The following is a 17,468-nucleotide window of genomic DNA, read 5'->3' on the forward strand; positions in this document are numbered from 1 at the left end:
AGTTAGGGGTGGGAATTTGTGCACTCTTCACTGTCTCCATCCTAGAATTTTGTCTGGCTTGAATTTGTGCAGGTCTTGTGCATGCTGTCACAATCCCTGTGAGTTCATATGTGCATCAGCTCTGCTCTGTTGTGGTTTTTGTTTTTATTTATTTATTATCTATTTTTGATTTTCGAGACAGGGGTTTCTCGGTAGCTTTTGCTTCCTGTCCTGGAACTAGCTTTTCTAGACCAGGCTGGCCTCGAACTCACAGAGATCCGCCTGCCTCTGCCTCTGCCTCTGCCTCCCGAGTGCTGGGATTAAAGGCGTGCGCCACCACCGCCCTGCTCTGTTGTGGTTGTTAATAGTAGCCATTCAACCCATCTGGGGAAATCTCACATTGTGGTTTTGCTTTGCATTTCCTTATTGACTAGTGATGTTGAGTACATTTTCATATACTTGTTGTCTATGGAACTCTTTTGTCCATTTTTAAATCAAATTATTTGGGAGTTTTTGTTTGTTTGCTTGCTTTTTGCTACTGAGTTGTGCTAATTCATTGATATTTGAGATATTAACCCCCATGAAGTTTATAATTCACAAATGTTTTCCCCCAATCCAAAGATGGTGATTTTGTTTGTTTGAATATTTCCTTTTGCTATGCATAACATTTATCGTTTGAGGAAATCTTTTATGCTTTTTCTGTCTAAAGTTTTGATGTGATAACTAAAAGTGCTCCAAGAACAAAGTGAGGGTCAAAATTCTTATTTCTACACATAGATGCATAGCTTTCTGAGTGCTATTTGCTGAAAAGACCATACTTTCCCCAGTTTTTGTGGGTGTGGAGACTGGTTTCTTATATGTTTTCCCCATCCCATTGATACACACCTTGATGCCGATGCCATACTTTTGTTTGTTTGTTTGTTTGTTTGTTTGTTTGAGACAGAGTCATTCTATGTAGTCCTGGCTGTCTTGGAATTCACCATGTAGACCAGCTATGCCTTTAACTCGGAGATCTCCTGCCTCTGCCTCCCAACGCTGTGATTAAAAGCATGCTCCACTATGTGTGTTACTCTTTTGATCATTATATCTGTGTAATATATTATGAAATCAGAAAATATAATGCCTCCAATTTTGGTTTTCTGTCTCAGGGGAGGGTTTTGGCTATTTGTGGCTCCATGGAATTTTTTTTTGGTTTTCTTTTTTCTATATTTTAGTAATCAAAAATGGCATTTATACTCTGTGAGAACGCTTTCCTAACTGAAACGCTCATCAGTCATGAATATTGGGTCCAAGGGCCTTGCTTACTACTCCATAGCTTCACTTGAGCACATAACTGACTTATCCCTAACTCTTGTTATGGTGAAGTGCCTCCCCACTGAAACCACATAGCCACTGCCACCATACACATGGTCAGCCTGCTTTTACCAATTCAAGCCCCCCTGCCACCCCCACAGCCCTTCATGTTCTTGCCTTGTACATAAATCAATCTTGCTCCAGTCCAGTCCAAGCCAAGAAAAAGCAGGATGCAATTGTAACATCCACAAAATTAATTGAACAGATACATTTACTGGAGTCATTGAAGGCGGGGGGATGACAGTACAGAACTTCCCCCAGCTGTTAGAGGCCACAGGCCCCACCTTTTCCTACTCTGTGATTCATTAGAAAGGATCTCATCTACTGGCCACACTGAGGCCTACTTGCCTCAGCTTCTTCCTTCCCAGGGACCCCTGATACACCTCTTTACAGAATGATGGCATCTGGAAGTGTTCTTTCTTTTGGGGGAACTCTCTAGAAGAATCACCCACTGTAGGGTGATCCTGAATTATTCTGGACACTGGAAAGCACTGAAAGGAACATCTTGCCAAACTGAAGAACTGTTGTCACAAGTAATAACAAAAGTAACAACAAGAGTGGAACATTGAATCTTGGTTCTCCAAGCCCATCCAACCTTAGTCCAGGTCTTCGTGCCCTCCCCAGATTGTAATCAGTCACAAGATGAGCATCAGGCAGTCGCTGATTGCCATCACCCATACTTTTTTGCTGGTTCCAAGGGCTTGTCTTGGGATCTCTGTAGAGCACCTTCTCAGGTAAGAACACACACATCTGCAGGGAACAAGCAGCAAGTTGCTGGCCTGTAAGTATATCAAGAAAGCTGTCCAGAAATACACAACACGAGATAGGAGCAGAGCAAATAGGGCCTTGGCTAGCATGGAAGTTCACAACACAAGCTGGGCTACGGTAGTGGCTAGCCGGGTAAGTCAGGGACTGATATACTTTGCTAGGGTGTGATGGATGGGAGAGCTAGTATTAACGTGTGTATTCACTGAATACCTGGGTCACTGTGAGTAGACCCAGGGAAGCATGAGATTCCCAAGGCAGTGTCATAAACCTGCCTGGAGATGCTAACTGGGTAGAAGAGCCAGGCAGTCAAGACCCTTATGAGAGACTATTTCTTCCTAATCTCTCCCAGGCCAGGGGGTATAGCAGATATCTGCATGCCCGCTCCTTTACTTTGGGGCTGACCCTTCAGCAATACTTCTAGGCTGGTACAGGATGGGGTCCTCTGCCTTATGTTCTCCTACCTAGGCAAGGCTGCCCAGCACCCAGCCGGGCCGTCCTGGACACTCCCTAAGATTACTGCCCATCTGTGCTGAGAGAAAGAAGCTGAGTCAAGGAGTCACCATGATTCTCCCACTCCAGGCAGACGCAGGTTAAGATCATTCCTAGTAAGCAAGCTCGTGGGCTACACAGATTATAAGAAATGGGCTAGTCCAGGTGCGAGAGTTAGCTGAGAAAAGGCTAGATATAATGGGCCAAGCAGTGTTTAAAAGAATACAGTTTCTGTGTAATTATTTCGGGTAAAGCTAGCCGTGCGGGCAGCCGGATGCTGGGGACACAGCCCGCCGCTCCAAATACAACAGAGAGGGGGTTTGTCAGGGCCAGTAAAACCCTCCCAGAATTTGGTACCTTCTAGGAGCAGAATCCTTTCCCCTTCAATCGCACAGCCAGGATTCCCCGGGCTGTTCTCCAGGTTCTCCCGCCAGCCAGCTCCCTTGCTCTCTCTAGCCTTATAGTTGCACACTCATGCAGACCAGTGTACAGATGCAAGCTTAATGCTGCTCTCTGCAGTGCAGATTTAGCGCGGGGGTGTGGTGACTCTGGAGTGTGGATCCTCTACCTCCTAGTCCTCCAGAAGTGGACTAGCCAGGCCATTGGTGCAGGAGGGTCACGTGACAAGGCTGTCTCAGCCTGGGACCTCAGGTGACATTACCAGTCTGGTCACTGGTGACGTCATCGGCTGCTGACCTCCCCCCACCACCACCACCACACACCTGTGCCCCTGGCACAGGGGACAGAGTGCTCAGGGGTCTCCACAGAAGGGCACCAAAAATCTGTGTTGCCCCCTCCAGCTCTGTTTCCTGATCAAGGCCAGGGAGCAGGGACTCTGAGGGTTTTTGCCCTGGTGAGTCCCTATCTGGACCTAGTCTAGTGACAGAGCTGGGCAAGCAACACCTATTCTAGGTAGAGTCCCTGGAATAGATAGATAGCACATAAGCCCACACACCCCATCCCGCCACTCCCCATGGAGCGTGCACCATCTGGGTGATGCCCATCCCAGTGGAAGGGGCTGCAGGCACTTTCACCACTGTGGGGCCTGCATGCCTTCCTGCCCTGGGTGCCAGTGGCCAGCTCATAGGAGGGTCCAGCACTGGCAGGCCTTTCCTGCTCTGCATGCTGTACATCCAGCTTCTTGAAATGCTGCTTTTGAGATTTGAAGCCCAAACCCTTAGACTTGTATCTTACTGGCTGTCTTTGGGCCAGTCCCTACTGCTTCTTGTGGCAGAAAAGTTTAGGGTTTCTGGGAATTCTGCCTAAATTCATATAGGAAGCACTGTGATGGTGGTGAGGTGTTCAACTTTTCCCTGCTTCCTGTGTTGATAGACTTCCGGGCTCTGGGGCATGACTCTTTCAGTGTGAGGGTGGCATGGGTGGCTGAGATCCCAGAAACCTCCCTATGGTTTTAACATCCCCACCCCCACCCTCCATATCTTCTGCTGCCTGGGCTAGACATCCACTCAGAGCTGTGCTATCCTGGCTCAAAACAGTTTCAGACCCTGCCAGTCTCACCACTCTGACTCTCTGCAGTCACCAAGAGTCCAGAGCCACATGCACAACATTTCTACCAGTGAGAGAGAGGGCAAGCAGGTACACAGAAAGTTATTATGCCTCTGTGTATTCTTTCTTGGCCCCTTTTTCTTTCTTTGGGCGTCAGACTCCGGCCACTTGACTTTCACTACTGTAAAGGTTTCCCCAATGGTGTCCACCTCACTCACACTGACTTGGCTTATTATCGGGGACTCTATTTAGGCTTTTGTCATGTTGGACATATCTGTATGCATCAGAGTGCCCATTTGGATGCCCCTCAGGTCTGCCACCAGCATTCTACCTGCCTTCCTGAGCCTCTGGCATGGAGGAAGGCTTTGGGGCATTTGACCAAACATGACGTTGCTGAAACTTGAGCTGTATCCAAGTAGACATCCATTAATCTACTACTGCCGTGAGGGGGCAACCCATGTCCTCTCCCATTAGCAGTGTGGGAGTGTTCATCTGTATCCTACATCCCAAGCAGCCTTTCAGCCTTGACCATTGAACACCCCAAGGGGAGAATTACTATCTCATGCATTGACAAGTGTTTGGTATTTCCTTAATAGGTTATGATATTGTGCATCCTCTTACAATTTCATCTTCCACTCCTGGTTCAGCTTCTGTGAATCTCCTTTGCCCCTTCCTCATGCCCAGCTCTGTCCTACAGACGGGTCTTGGCCTGTTTTCAGGAGAAAGTTTCTAGTGTCAAACCTGACGGTACTCTCATTGTGTACATGCAACCAATGCCCAAACAGGTTACTTGATCTCACACTTGGACTTCAGTTTGTCATGTGTGGTTCTCTTTCTTGCCCCTGGAATCTCTTCTATGATTATATACAGCCTGAAGTCTAGTGCTTTGGGAACAAGAAAAAATTTTAAGTTTTCTGTTACAACCCAACTTTGTCAATTGGCCTAAAGTACCTAATCACTCCCTTACTCAGCCTCCAGAGCCCGCACTGTCTGTTCTCACACAGGCCAGTTACTGCTGTTAATGTCTGATATGAGAATTTCTGTCTAATTAAATTCCCTGTTTGACCTGTCATTGATCATACAATGAATACCTTGTCTTCTTTCGTGGTTGGAGGTAATTTTCCTGGGGTCTTTCCTCAGAGAAGGCTCTCCCTTGGGAACATAAATATGCAGGATGGTCTAGTGTTACCAGCTGGCCCAGTGGGCTTACAAACAGATAATCAACACATTTTCCAGTTTTTAGGTTGGTCACTCCTTTCCCTCTTTCCTTCTCTCTGAGAGAGGACTTTGCTTCTTTATAGAGTCATTTTTCTCCCTCTGCTCTAGGACATTGGTAGTGACACCTCAGTTGTCTTCCTTTGTTTCTTCTTTGTACACAATGTCTCTATGTTTCAGCAGTTAGTAGCTTTTCCTTCTCTAATCTTTCCTTTCTTGGTTTCTGGGACACCCCTTCCTGCCTTTGAACTGACCTTCTGCCTCTTTTCCTGCTTCTCAGCTGAAGTTATTCTTCAACCTCTCCACCTCTTTTTTTTCTCTTCCTGTTCCTTTGTTGGAGCTCAGTATAGTGTGGGTAGTTCAGAGATGTTCTATGCTGGTAGTGATCCCTCCTCCATATCTGCCCATGTGAATAAGAATGTCCATTTGGATGCCCCTCAGGCATTTAACAATTGAGATGTTTCAACTAGGGTGCTTCAAGCACCTTTGCATACCTGTTCTTTCCCTGTGCTTCACCCACCTATACAGATGCCGTCTATCAGGTTACTTCAACAAAGGTGGCGAACATATTCCTTTCCTTTCCTTTCCTCTCCGCTCCTCTCCTCTCCTCTCCTCTCCTCTCCTCTCCTCTCCTCTCCTCTCCTCTCCACTCCTCTCCTCTCCTTTGTTGTTCCCCTCCAAATACTATTTCACTCACTACCAAAGGTTATCAATTTTACGAACAAGGACAGCCCTTCTTTTCCATAGTTCCTAGCCTGGTGTCCTACTCTTCATGCCTGTACTCTGACCCCTCTACCTGCCCATCCTTCTTAGTAGCACTTATTTCCATGTCGTCACCAGATAAATTATGGAGAGCTCTCTGCTTTTGAGTATTGAGAACTCCCTCCTAGAAAGCAAGCAGGTGCCCTTACTAAAAGGAGCCTTTCCTGTCAAAAATCAGCTTCAAGAAAACTTGTACATTCCAGGGTAGGAGCATGAGGATTAAAATTATTAGGCAAAAGGAACAGAGATATAGGAGAAATAAGAGACAGAAACAGAACAGCATCGGGAGGGACAGTCAGGGAATACTGAATCCACCTCACTTATTTTCCACAGGCTTATAATTTAGTCCAAAGGTGGAAAGGGGAGATAACAGACTATATTAGCATGACACAAGGAATAGACTTGAATTTTCTGACTTTGGTAGAGGTATCTACTTCAACACTCAAAATACTAATTAACCATACCATAGGTCAGCATGTCTCCTTTGTGGACACACCTGCTGTCAACAACTTTGAGATAGCAAAAATAAGCTCAATCTCTGGCCTTCAAATAAAGTGGAATGGGATGACATCTATGTGTGCCCTGACATTTTCAGGATCACAATGCCTTGGATGGCAAGTGAGTCTGTCTTCTGGGTTGTAAGAGCCAGTGGCAAACAAACAAACAAAAACACAGACACACACACACAGACACACACACACACACACACAGAGAGAGAGAGAGAGAGAGAGAGAGAGAGAGAGAGAGAGAGAGAGAGAGAGTTGTTCTGAGCATGGGACCCTCATGAGTTCCTAAGAACAAGGAAGTGGTTTCTGGTGGGCTTGCAGTAGAAAATCCTGAGAGCTAGGACATAATCACTAATCAAGGAGAGCACTATATAAGCTGCCTTGGAACATAATAAATTAGCATTCTTATTTCAAGAGTGACCTACATCTCCATGTGTTCTTTACTCCCCAGACACTTGCCCCACTGCAGTTCTAAGTGCAGGCGCTTTGGTGTGTGTGTGGGAACAGTGGGAAATGAAGACATGAGAGAGATAAAATGATGATACAATTTAGCTAGCTTCAAGCTCACTGGAAATCAGTGGTGGATTGATCTTGCCTTGAAGACCATCTGGCTAGTTTCTCAGCCTAAACAGGGGTGAGTGACCCAACACCCAGTGATGTGAGAGGTAAATTTACAGTTTTCATGTAAGTTAGATCTGCCTTAGGTATTTTGTTACAGCAGCACAGATGGACACAGCAGCCTGATTGTCCAGCCTGGAGTTGTGAATATGTAACACCAAGGGCACTTGTTCTTTCTAGCTCAAATTACCAGCCTACATGGTCTGCCTGGCTTGCCCTTTGGTCTTGTGGGGTTCGGTGATAGCTACTTTAGGAGTCAACCAACATTCATGAACAAGTCAACATCTTGCAAGAAAGAGGTCTTTATTCAAATGCACTTCTGTGCTTGTCACCTCATGGAGACTCCAGGGACCTGGATTCCTGGGTGATGTGGATTCAATTTTCCACAAATCCACACTCATAAGAGGAAGGCTCTGGCTCTTGTTACCTCAGGATGTAACCTTATTGGGAGAGGGTTGCTGGGCACTTAATTTAGTTTAGATAGTTTAGATGCCGTCCTACTGGAAGAAGTTGGGTACCAGGGCAGATAGGAATTTTGGTCTTGACACCTCACAGCAGCAGAGGCAGCTGTTGACCCAGAATAAGGACGGGAAGACCCTATGTGAGGGGAATGCACATCTTGTTGCTGCTTCAAAGGAAGCTGCGGACCCACAGATTTGACACAGGGCAAGACCCAAAGGAACATAGATTCTAAAACCTACGGGAGTGTTCAGAGAAAGGCTAGACATAGAGCCTCTGGTCTAAATCCCAGTGTCATAGAGGAAAACAACACTTCAAAGTTATTATGACTTTAGTCCTCTTCTAAACATTGTAATTATTCCCAGTGAAAGAAGAAAGGAAATGAGAATTTAAAAAAGAAAAAAGAGAAACTCAGGAAACAAACCAAATCTAGATGTACAAGTCCAGCACAAAACCAAATAAATAACAACAACAAAAATAATATACTTTCTCCAAAAATTGCTGATCGCTGAGTAAAGTTTCTCATTAAGAACAATTTGCAAGAACTTATAGGCAAAGAATTAAAAACTATATTCAAATAACAGAAAGAAATTAATAATGTAAAATCTGCCTTCATCATCCAGTACTCATTTGAAAAAAAGGTGTGTGGACAGGTATGTTTAATCTCAGCACCAGGGAGACAGAGAGAGGAGGATCAAAAGGAGCACACACACACACACACACTCACAAACATGCACGCGTACTAGCGTGCTCACACACAGAGAGATAAATAGAGAGGCAGAGAGAGACACACGCAGAGAGACACACACACACAAAGAGAGGGGGGGGAGTCCTTTGAAATCAGGCTATCCCTAGGGTCACAACATTTCCAACCCCTTCTTTGGCTTCAAAGCACAGCCTCAAAGCACACATGTGTTCCTCTCCTTCAACGTGAGTGAGCAAAGAGGGAGGTAATGGAGAAAGCAATGGGACCTGCCCCATCCAAGGCACCCTAGAGAGGACAGGGAGTATGGGGAAGAGTCAGAGACACACAGAGAGACACAGTGTCATCAGGAACCTGGTGTGCTGTCTGGGTGCGTCGGGTCCATGCAGAGAGGGCAAGTCTGCACATAGCTAGCTAATACTCCACCCATAGCTGGTGACGGTCCAGAGAGGAGACCCCATGGGACTTCTCCACGCTTGGGCACAGGCCACAGAGGGCTAGGCCCGGCCTGAAGCTAACAGGAATTGCCGAATCCATGTAGACAATCTGCAACATCAAGCACATTTGTGAACGTTTATTTGGGGGGGGGGAGTAGGGGTGGGGTCTGTGTGTGGAGAAACAGGTACGCGGTGAGGAGCGGTCATAGCAAGCCCCACAGTCTCCCAGATGGTTCTCTTTTGGAGGTGGAGCTGCAGGGGAGGATGGCAGAAAGGAGGAGGCTCCCTTCTAAGGAGTGGGTGCAGGAGGGTCCCTGCCAGCCCCAATCCTGGCTGCTGACCTCTTCCGGGCCGCCTTTAGGATGGTCTTCTCAAAAAGCTCTTTTTCACGATAGTGCACAGGTGGGCCACGCAGGTACTTCTCTTCTGCCTCCTTGTAGCTGAGCTCATCCAGGGCAGCGATGGAACAGATGATTGCCTCTGGAAGAAGAACCTCCATGGTGAGCCGGACTTGGTCTCCTCTTGCCAGCGAGAGCAGGGCCTGGTCTGCTTCCTTGGATATTTCTTGCAAATGTCTGGCCACGAAATACAACTGGTCCTCATCCTCCAGATAGGTCTCAATGCAGAAGACTTCCCTCTTTGACTTCCAGAGGTCGTCCAGCCACCGGGACGGTTTCCTGCCCTTCACGATGTCCAGCAGGTGCTGGTCGGCCCCCTTTCTCTTTACGATGAAGTCTACGAGCTTCTGGTTGGCTCTGTCCCAAGCGGCTCTCATGCGGTCAGGCAGGAGTTTCTTGCGGGGCCTCTTCCCACCGGGGGCGGTCTCCTCCTCCCAGTCTTCCAAGTCGGCATAGCTCACCTTGGGGAAATCAATGCGCAGGTCGCCCTCTTGAATGGCTCTCCTCAGCGGGTAACTGGCTCGGGCGGTGTAGTAGTCCAGAAAGGAGCCCCGGAAGGAGCCACAGGCGAGGTCTTCTCTGTAGCGGTCGATCACCGAGAGGCACCAGCTGATGCCCTGGCCATACACTTTGCTGGCTCTCCGCAGGAGGGAGAATCTCTCCCCACAGTCCAGGAGCTTCAGCTTGCGGAGAGGGACGCGAACACCCCTGCGCTCAAACTGCATGTTGCCCTCGATCAGCAGCACCCTGGCCGTCTTGTCGTTCTTGCTGACACTCTTGACCACCGCTGGCCAGAAAGGAAGGTCCTGGAATTTGAACCAGACCAGCATCCCTCGTTCGATGGTATTCGTCTCCTGGGCAGAAGCCACACTGGTGGCTTGGCAGTCTTCCTGAACTCCAGGGGCTCTCCTCTTGACCCTGGCCTTAGTCACCTTCGAGTGCACTCGAGTTTCCAGTCCCGAGAGCCCGCAATGTGCACACAGCACATGGATCTTCCTTTTCCTGCCAGCAATGCGGACTGATCTTCGCAGACTCGGGACTGGAGGCGCGCAGGCTGCCGATGCCCCCTCTGAGTCTGGCCCCGGGGTCAGCGGGCCGGGATCCTCCTTGTTCTCTGGGAGGGTGGTCTTCCTTTGGGCTCCAATGGCCCGGATCTCTAGGCCGCCACACCGTACTTGCTGCTTGAGAGCTTTGGGCGAGGTAGAGGCGTGCCTCCTCGGTGGCCCAGAGGCAGGTCTATGCTCATTGTTAGCACGGGCACCCTCCCTAGAGGCCCGGGTGCTCAACTTTCTCTTGCTAGGATTATCACCAGCATTTCCTATTGGCGACTTGCAGGAAATTGGCCGCGCTCTGGTGCCCCTTACCCTGTTCCCTTGCATTTCAGAGTAAGGGGACTCTACAGTGGCTTGGGCCTGGGCTTCCCCCCCTTGCACTGCAGGCTCATTCCCTGAGCCCATCAACACAGGTCCTGGGCGGCCTCGCTTCCCAGGACTCCTGTGGGAGAGCCCTTGGCCTTTCTGGTTGCGTCCTTGGGGGTGCGGGCACTGGCGTGGGCTGGAGCTGGTCTCCTCTTTCGGAACCTTGGGAGCCGCTGTGCTGGTTCTTCGGCCACCTGCCCTTTCTCCTTGATATAAGCGGGTTCCCTCGCCCAGAACATCCAGGGCCACCTTGAGGGCTCTTCTGTATGTCCTGGTCTGCCCTGGCGGGCCATTGCCCTGTGACTCCTTTCTGGCCAAGGAGGCGATGGTTACGATTTCAGACTTGGTTAGGGGCCTCGCCTCTGTGCTCCTCACTCTGGTCTTCTCACCAACAGAGAGAATTTGGACCTCCAGGAAAGAGGCCCCTCTCCTCTTACTATGGGCTGAGATCCTGGGTCTGGTCAACACCCTTGCAGGCCACAGCTGGCCCTTCCAGCCACAGAGCACATACTCTGCAGAGTCCATGGCTGGGGCTGTTCTGATCAGGGCAGGGTGACCCCCTGCGTTGTGGTGGGCACTGCTCCCTGCTGGTAGTCTCTGTCTGGCCTGGCTCCCCTGCCTGGGGTGCTGTCCTCCCTCCAGAATCTGGTAGACAAACTCAACCTGAGGGCCTCTCTCAGGGTGATGTGGGCCTGCCCTGTAAGTGTGGGAGAGGGAAGCAGAGCTGCATTAGGACGGAATTAGCCTTTAGTGGATACTGAAGCAACAGCTCAGTGAGGCGAGGAGAGAGAAAGCAAGGGGGTGCCCAAAGTCTGTCGTTCCGCAGGGATGAGGGTGTGTGCCTGAGAAGATGTGGAAGGATCCAGAGCAGATGTGTGACACATGGTCGCCCACCCTGAGGCTAGGGTGGTGAACTTCCTCCCAGAGAGGTGAGTGTCTTTACTTGGCTTGTGTATTTTCCTGCCCATCCAATGCCTTGGGGGCTCCCTGGGATTCCTTCCGGGTGGGGGGAGCCTCATTGCTTTCTTTCCTAGGGAGCTACCCCCGCCCTGTACCCCACCTCAGGAAGCCTGTGCACACCTAGTGCACCTTGCCTTCTGCACCAGTATGATACCAGGTTGAGGAACGGTGTGTGTGTGTGTGTGTGTGTGTGTGTGTGTGTGTGTGTGTGTGGAAATCTTCATGGTGATTTGCATAACATGGCAGGTAAGGATGGTTGCTGAGACTGTCATAGCTTCTGGCCTCCCTTCCTTTCCCCCGCCCCCTCATAGTTTGGTTCTGACCTCTTGCTCCCAACTCCCTGCTGGACCTCGCTATGGGATCAAGTGCACACGTGGCACAAAGGAGAGCCCCCCCCCAGGAAAGCACTTCACCATAGAGAAATGCTTTCTAATTGGCAGACTCAGTAGTGTCAGATGAGAGCAACAGGGTAAGTGTCGCCATTGGTATTGCCCACTCTCCTGCTGCTGCCTCAAGTCCATGGGCCCTGCACACCCATATCTGCTGGTGATGGGCACTGTTCTACCATCAGATTCCAGGCCACAGAACTCTCCTGCCCACAACCTCTGTGCCATAATGTTAATCCACAGGGTCGTCTTATACAGACAGGAAATCAAAGCGGCTGTTTGATGCCCTGGATGGTCACTTGCCCATCCCTAAGTCCAGAATGCATGCTTTGAATCTTAAGTGTTGTCCAATCTCATCTGTAGGGTAGCTCTCCCGTCCATGTCCCTCCATTCTCTGCCTCTCCACACAGGGCCTCCCCCGTGCTTCTCAGTGGAGTCTCGTCCCTTTCTGCTCACAGTGAGTGGGTGTGTGTCAGGGGTCTACTCCTTTCCTGACTGCTCTTGCCTTGGGCCCGTGTTTTCCTATCAGCCGTGAGCATGCCGTGCGTGTCGTACATGCACTCTGGAAACAAAGCCCACATCTGTCTGATCCTCAGGAGAGGCCCACTGAGGGTGCCGATGACCACACATGGAAGAACCACGGAGGGCTCACAAGCCACAGTCGCTCACTGTTCCTGCCAAGACGCAGGCGGCTTCTGTCATTACCGGGCCAGCACCAGGCACAGCGCCACAGAGCACTGTGGACCCGGGGCTCCTGACGCAGTTCCCTGAGGAGCCTGGTCATTTTGGGGACTCCTGTTAGCCCACGACCCCTTCGGTGAGTGCGGGCACCCCGACCTCTCCCTTAGGGACTCCAGGCCTTGCCTTAGCCATGGGAATTCCCGACCGGACAGAAATATGGGTGGCAAATGATATTCGCTTCAGTCCCTCAGCCCTCCCCTTCCCACCCTCTGTATCCATAAACACCCATCGGTAATTCTAGCACCAGATCCCTATTCACTGCTCAGATGTACAGTGTCCCCTCTGCCGTATTCCCGTTCAAGTCTTACCGATTTCCAATCTGATCTCACAGTGCATAAAGTGGCTCTCAACATGCAGGAGTCTAGGTCTGGCCCAGGCCACACCTGCTGGGTGATGCAATAGTAAATGTGGTCTGTGCAATCTGGGGTCCAATTTAGGGATCACCCGCAGTGGTTCTTCCTCCGAGAAATCTGTGTGATCTCACAGGGTTGGCCTGCTCTGATCCAGCTTCCGTGGAGTCCTCGGCCACAGGTATCTATCTGCTGAGGACACAGAGGAAAACATAGGCACCTCAGTTACTTCCGGCTGCCCTCTGCTGGACCTTCCGAGCACATGCTCACCAGCAAGGCTGACTGAACACCATCTAGCCCAAGCAACCATGCCCCCATCCATATGCGGGTACCACACCTCGAGCACGAGAGAGCCCACCGCTCACTCGGTGCCCTTAGCAATCATGGAGGCCCGCGTTATAGTTATAGAATGCAAGCTTTCCACCCCAGGCAGGGGTGCCTGCAGGAGCTTCTGCTTCCCTCAGGCGTGATGTTCTCAGCCTCACACACTTCCTGAGTTAGAAAACATACCCGGGAATATCAAGTTTGTGTTCAAGCCCACATGCCAGGACATCCAGGCAGCATCTGTAACTCAGTCACAGAGAAAAACATCTGCACCCATATCAGGCCACGCTCTCCCCGGCGTGTGTATTCCATCTGTGCAGGCCTACTGCGCCGTGCCTTAGAAAAGCCCTCCGTCTTCTACACCTGCTTAAATATTGTCAGTTTTGCCATCCGGCTCCATCGATTCAGGCATCACCTCTAGTGCACTACCTTCAACAGTTACCTTTCCGATGAAAGCAGCAAAGTCTTCCCCAGAGGTGCACGGAGAAGGGTGCAAGATGGAATCCTGAAATCCCTGTCTCAACACATGCTTTGGCCCCGTGCCCGAGGCCTTCTGTCAAGAACTCGCACACGGTCTCCGTGTGCAACGTCCATTCACGTTTTGTCCAGATGGGAACTTCCAGATGGCTCCCCTCCCTGTGGTGAGACAAACAGACAGGGCCCAGTCTGACGAGAGGGTGCGAAAAGGGCACAGAGTGTATTATTCACACGCAGGGGCCGAGATACAGGGAGAGATGCCGATGATGGGCTGCTGGGTCAGAGGGAAACCCCAGCTGCACACCCTGTAACACAGCCCAGCTGATGCTTAACCCATCTGTGAGCAGAGCAAAGACTCTGACCCGGGCACAAACTAACACCCGTCGAGGGATCAGATGCTGCCCCTTCTTCAGGTGCTCTCATACCGCACTGACTTTTTTTTCCCTCAGTCTGCCTAGCTTCGATTAGTGGCCACTTTAGAGGCGGCTGTCTTTTGGAGGCATTTCTTCCCTTCTTGTGTCAGGTCTCCAGGCCAAGAGATCTGGAGACCTCGGCTTCTATCCTACAAGGGAACTGCCAGTCCTCATCCACGTTGACCTCCTCCTTAAATGCCTTCCACCTTCTCTCTCTCACACAACACAAGCTACAACTCTCTCGGGTAAGGTGCCATCGCACCAAAACGGCCATTCTGTCAAGAGCACATGTGACAATCATTGCCAAACAGCGACGAGGCAGCCATTTACGTAGGTTGCCGAGCTATCCTTTCAGGGCCTGAAAGGATAAAGCTGGCACCAACGCGGTGAGGTGTCACCGGAGGACAAAGAGACAGGGCTGGCTGAGCACCAGTCGTTGGGGCTTCACGTCAAACAGTAATAGCCAGAACCTTTCCTGTCCCACGAAAGAGCCAGCACGTACCCACGGCACACTCACGGGCCCAGCTCACATTCACTCAGGATGGCTGCAGGCACCTACCTGTGTGCCTCGCGTGTCTGTCTAGTGATCCCACGTCTCCACTCTGTGAGTATCTTTGGCTAATGTATCTGTAACCAGGAAAGAATGGCTTGTCCCCATTGTCATGGCAACCACAGTGTCACAGGAAAAACGTTCTCCCCTAGTAAGAGGCCAGTTCTCTGTAGAAATCAGGAAGGAGGCTGCCTGACTGTTCACTTACATCTCTGTCACCTAGTTCCCCCACCATCCCCTGCAGCTGCACGCATGAAACAGAGTAAGCATGCACACAACGACAGAAGACCATGCTGCCTGCCATTCCAGGGTGCAGGGGCCTTGGTGCTGGGCTTTGACAAGGGGCCGGGACAAGGCAAGACAAGAGCTGACAGGCTCCGTTCTACCTTCTACTATAATAAGATCAGGCAGGGGCCAGGTCTGAGAAGGACACCTTTTCACCTGACAGAATTTGGAAGGCAGGCACTTTGTCTCTCCAGCTGGAAATAAGTGTTCTAGGTCACTTTGCAACAAATATGGAGGACCTTGAACCTCCAGGATATCAGGTAGCAGCATCATTCCCCCCACCCCTGTCCCCCCCAAAAAAATTACATGGTGAATCTCAAGCAGAAAGGAGAGAGAACCCACTTCAAATGGCAGGAAGCTTTGGAAACCTCAAAGCCATGCTTTGTATGCCCCTGCAGAGACTCGGGGCCTTCCACATGGCTCGTTCAGTACCCTTTGAGCATTCCCGCCATTCCGCACAGGTCCTTACTTCCACAGGTGGGAGCGTTGCAAACAGGGAGCAGAGGTGTTCCGGGCACTTTCAGCCCTTCCTAGGTGAGTTTCCAGTTTGTGCATGCACAACCGAAAGCTCCAAGTCAAGTATGCTTCATTGCTGGGTCGGTCTCAAGACGGACCAGCGCCAGCCTGGCTCACATAAGCTGACATGGTTTTCTATAGAGGTAGAACACTGACCCATAGTGAGGCCGACCTGGGATGCCGCCCCCTCCCTCGCCCACCCGGAGGACACAGAGCTAAGGGAGTCTGAGGATTGTGGAGAGCTGCGTCCCTCTGGGTGAGTGAGTAGTTACTGAAACCCAGGTTAGTCTCTGAGATGACGTCCTGAGCCCAAATTCCCCAGTGGAGTGGAGGAGGCCTGGAAGGGCTGTGTGGAAAGCTCTGATAGGAAGCAGGGACTGAGAAGAGTGGGCGGGACGATATGTGTGCTCACAAAGGAGCAGGGACCTGCCACATGGCCCTTTCTGATGTCTGGGTCAGTGAGACATTCATCCGGGTCCACAGGTCCACAGTTGTGCTGAGTCAAAACACGAGTGTGGCTGTTTAAGGTCCTCCCGAGCCTTAAAGGGAAATTTCCCCTCCACGCGTGCATACGTGCGTGCATGCCTGCGTGCATACGTGCTTGTGCGTGGTTGTGGGCGGGCCTAAAGACATTGGACAGGAGCACGCATGCTCACGCCCCCACGCTTTTCCACAGAGGCGGACGATTTACTGGAAGTGAGAACTAACTGGCTGGGACCGCTGCGGAGGGGAAGCGGGGTTTCGGGTCGCCCTCCCGAGGCCATTCCTCTAGGTGAGTGACCAGGTGTTAGGACCCAGGATCTTCCCTGAGGTGGTTGATGCCTGGCTCCTGAATTCCACACCACATCTCCGCTCCTCATGGCCCAGGTTCCCGGAGGAAAGTCTAGGAATGTTTTGTGAGGGACGCAGGACTGAGAAGAGCGGACCAGAAACACGCGTGCTTGGGGAAAGACTTAGGGACCTCCCCATGGCCCGTTCCGAGGTCTCTGGGCACTTCCGATGTCCTCTGGGACATCCATAGAGGGCGGACCTAGGTGAAAGGGGCGGTGGGTGTTCAGGTCCGCGCAAGCCTTAATCTGCTCTATTCCGGGACACGCGCGTGCCACCCCAACACTCAAGTCATGTATGTGTCATTGCCCCGTGGACCTAGCTAGGTGTGACGCGCCTTAGTGGGTAAGGAGGGTCTGTGGGGATCAACGTGAATCCTGTCCTCCTAGGTTTGTGACAATTTATGGGGCCCCGGAAGAGCCCGTGATGTCCAGAGCCTGGCTTCTGAATGTGACTGGAGGAGGCCAGATTGAGCAGTCTGAGAAAGCTGTGCTGGGGCCCCACGGCCTGAGGGCACTGGGCAGGGCAGTTTTGCCTGCTGCTGGAGGGACTAGGGACCTTCCAGGAGGCACCTTTTGTACCTCTTGGGCATTTTCCAGATTGGTCCAGGCAGAGAGCTAGAGGGGCGGGCACTCTGAGAAGAGGAGGTGCTCTGGGCCTTTCCCACCCTCGATAGTGGGGTCCCGTTTCAGCCACGTGTGACTGCAAGCCCAGAGTCCCTAGACATGATTTCTATAGGTGAACCTTACCATGGAAGTGGAAGAGCCTTGGTTAGACCCTTGCCTACCCTCCTTTCTGCTCTTCCAGAATCAGGGATTCTTAGGTTCAGGAAGTGAGGACGAACTAGGTGTGATTCCCCCTCCAGTGGAAGGACAGTCTCAGAGAATGGTGGTGAAGCAGGTCCACCTTGGCGAGTGACTGGTCACTAGGGCCCGCCATGGTGGCCCTTGAGGTGATGTCTGGAGCCTCCCTTCTGCATCAGACTGCAATCAAGGACAGAGGGGAGATCTGAGAAAGCTCTGTCAGG

General features: G+C 51.0%; 1 protein-coding gene and 1 long non-coding RNA gene across 2 annotated transcripts; both read right to left on the reverse strand.

Moving 5' to 3' along the window:
- Positions 1–9,084: 9,084 nt before the first annotated feature.
- Positions 9,085–11,136, reverse strand: LOC142841677 (putative PWWP domain-containing DNA repair factor 4). Its single transcript, XM_075958572.1, has one exon. It carries the CDS (start codon positions 11,134–11,136, stop codon positions 9,085–9,087), a length of 2,052 nt encoding a protein of 683 aa, XP_075814687.1.
- Positions 11,137–13,126: 1,990 nt separating this feature from the next.
- On the reverse strand, positions 13,127–14,892 carry LOC142840115 (uncharacterized). Its single transcript, XR_012908896.1, has 3 exons — positions 14,822–14,892; positions 13,815–14,008; positions 13,127–13,240 (listed from the first exon to the last, which is right to left on the reverse strand). It is a non-coding gene; the product is annotated as an uncharacterized LOC142840115 (long non-coding RNA).
- Positions 14,893–17,468: the final 2,576 nt, after the last annotated feature.

This window comes from Microtus pennsylvanicus, chromosome X, assembly GCF_037038515.1.
Source record: "Microtus pennsylvanicus isolate mMicPen1 chromosome X, mMicPen1.hap1, whole genome shotgun sequence".
Lineage (NCBI taxonomy): Eukaryota > Metazoa > Chordata > Mammalia > Rodentia > Cricetidae > Microtus > Microtus pennsylvanicus.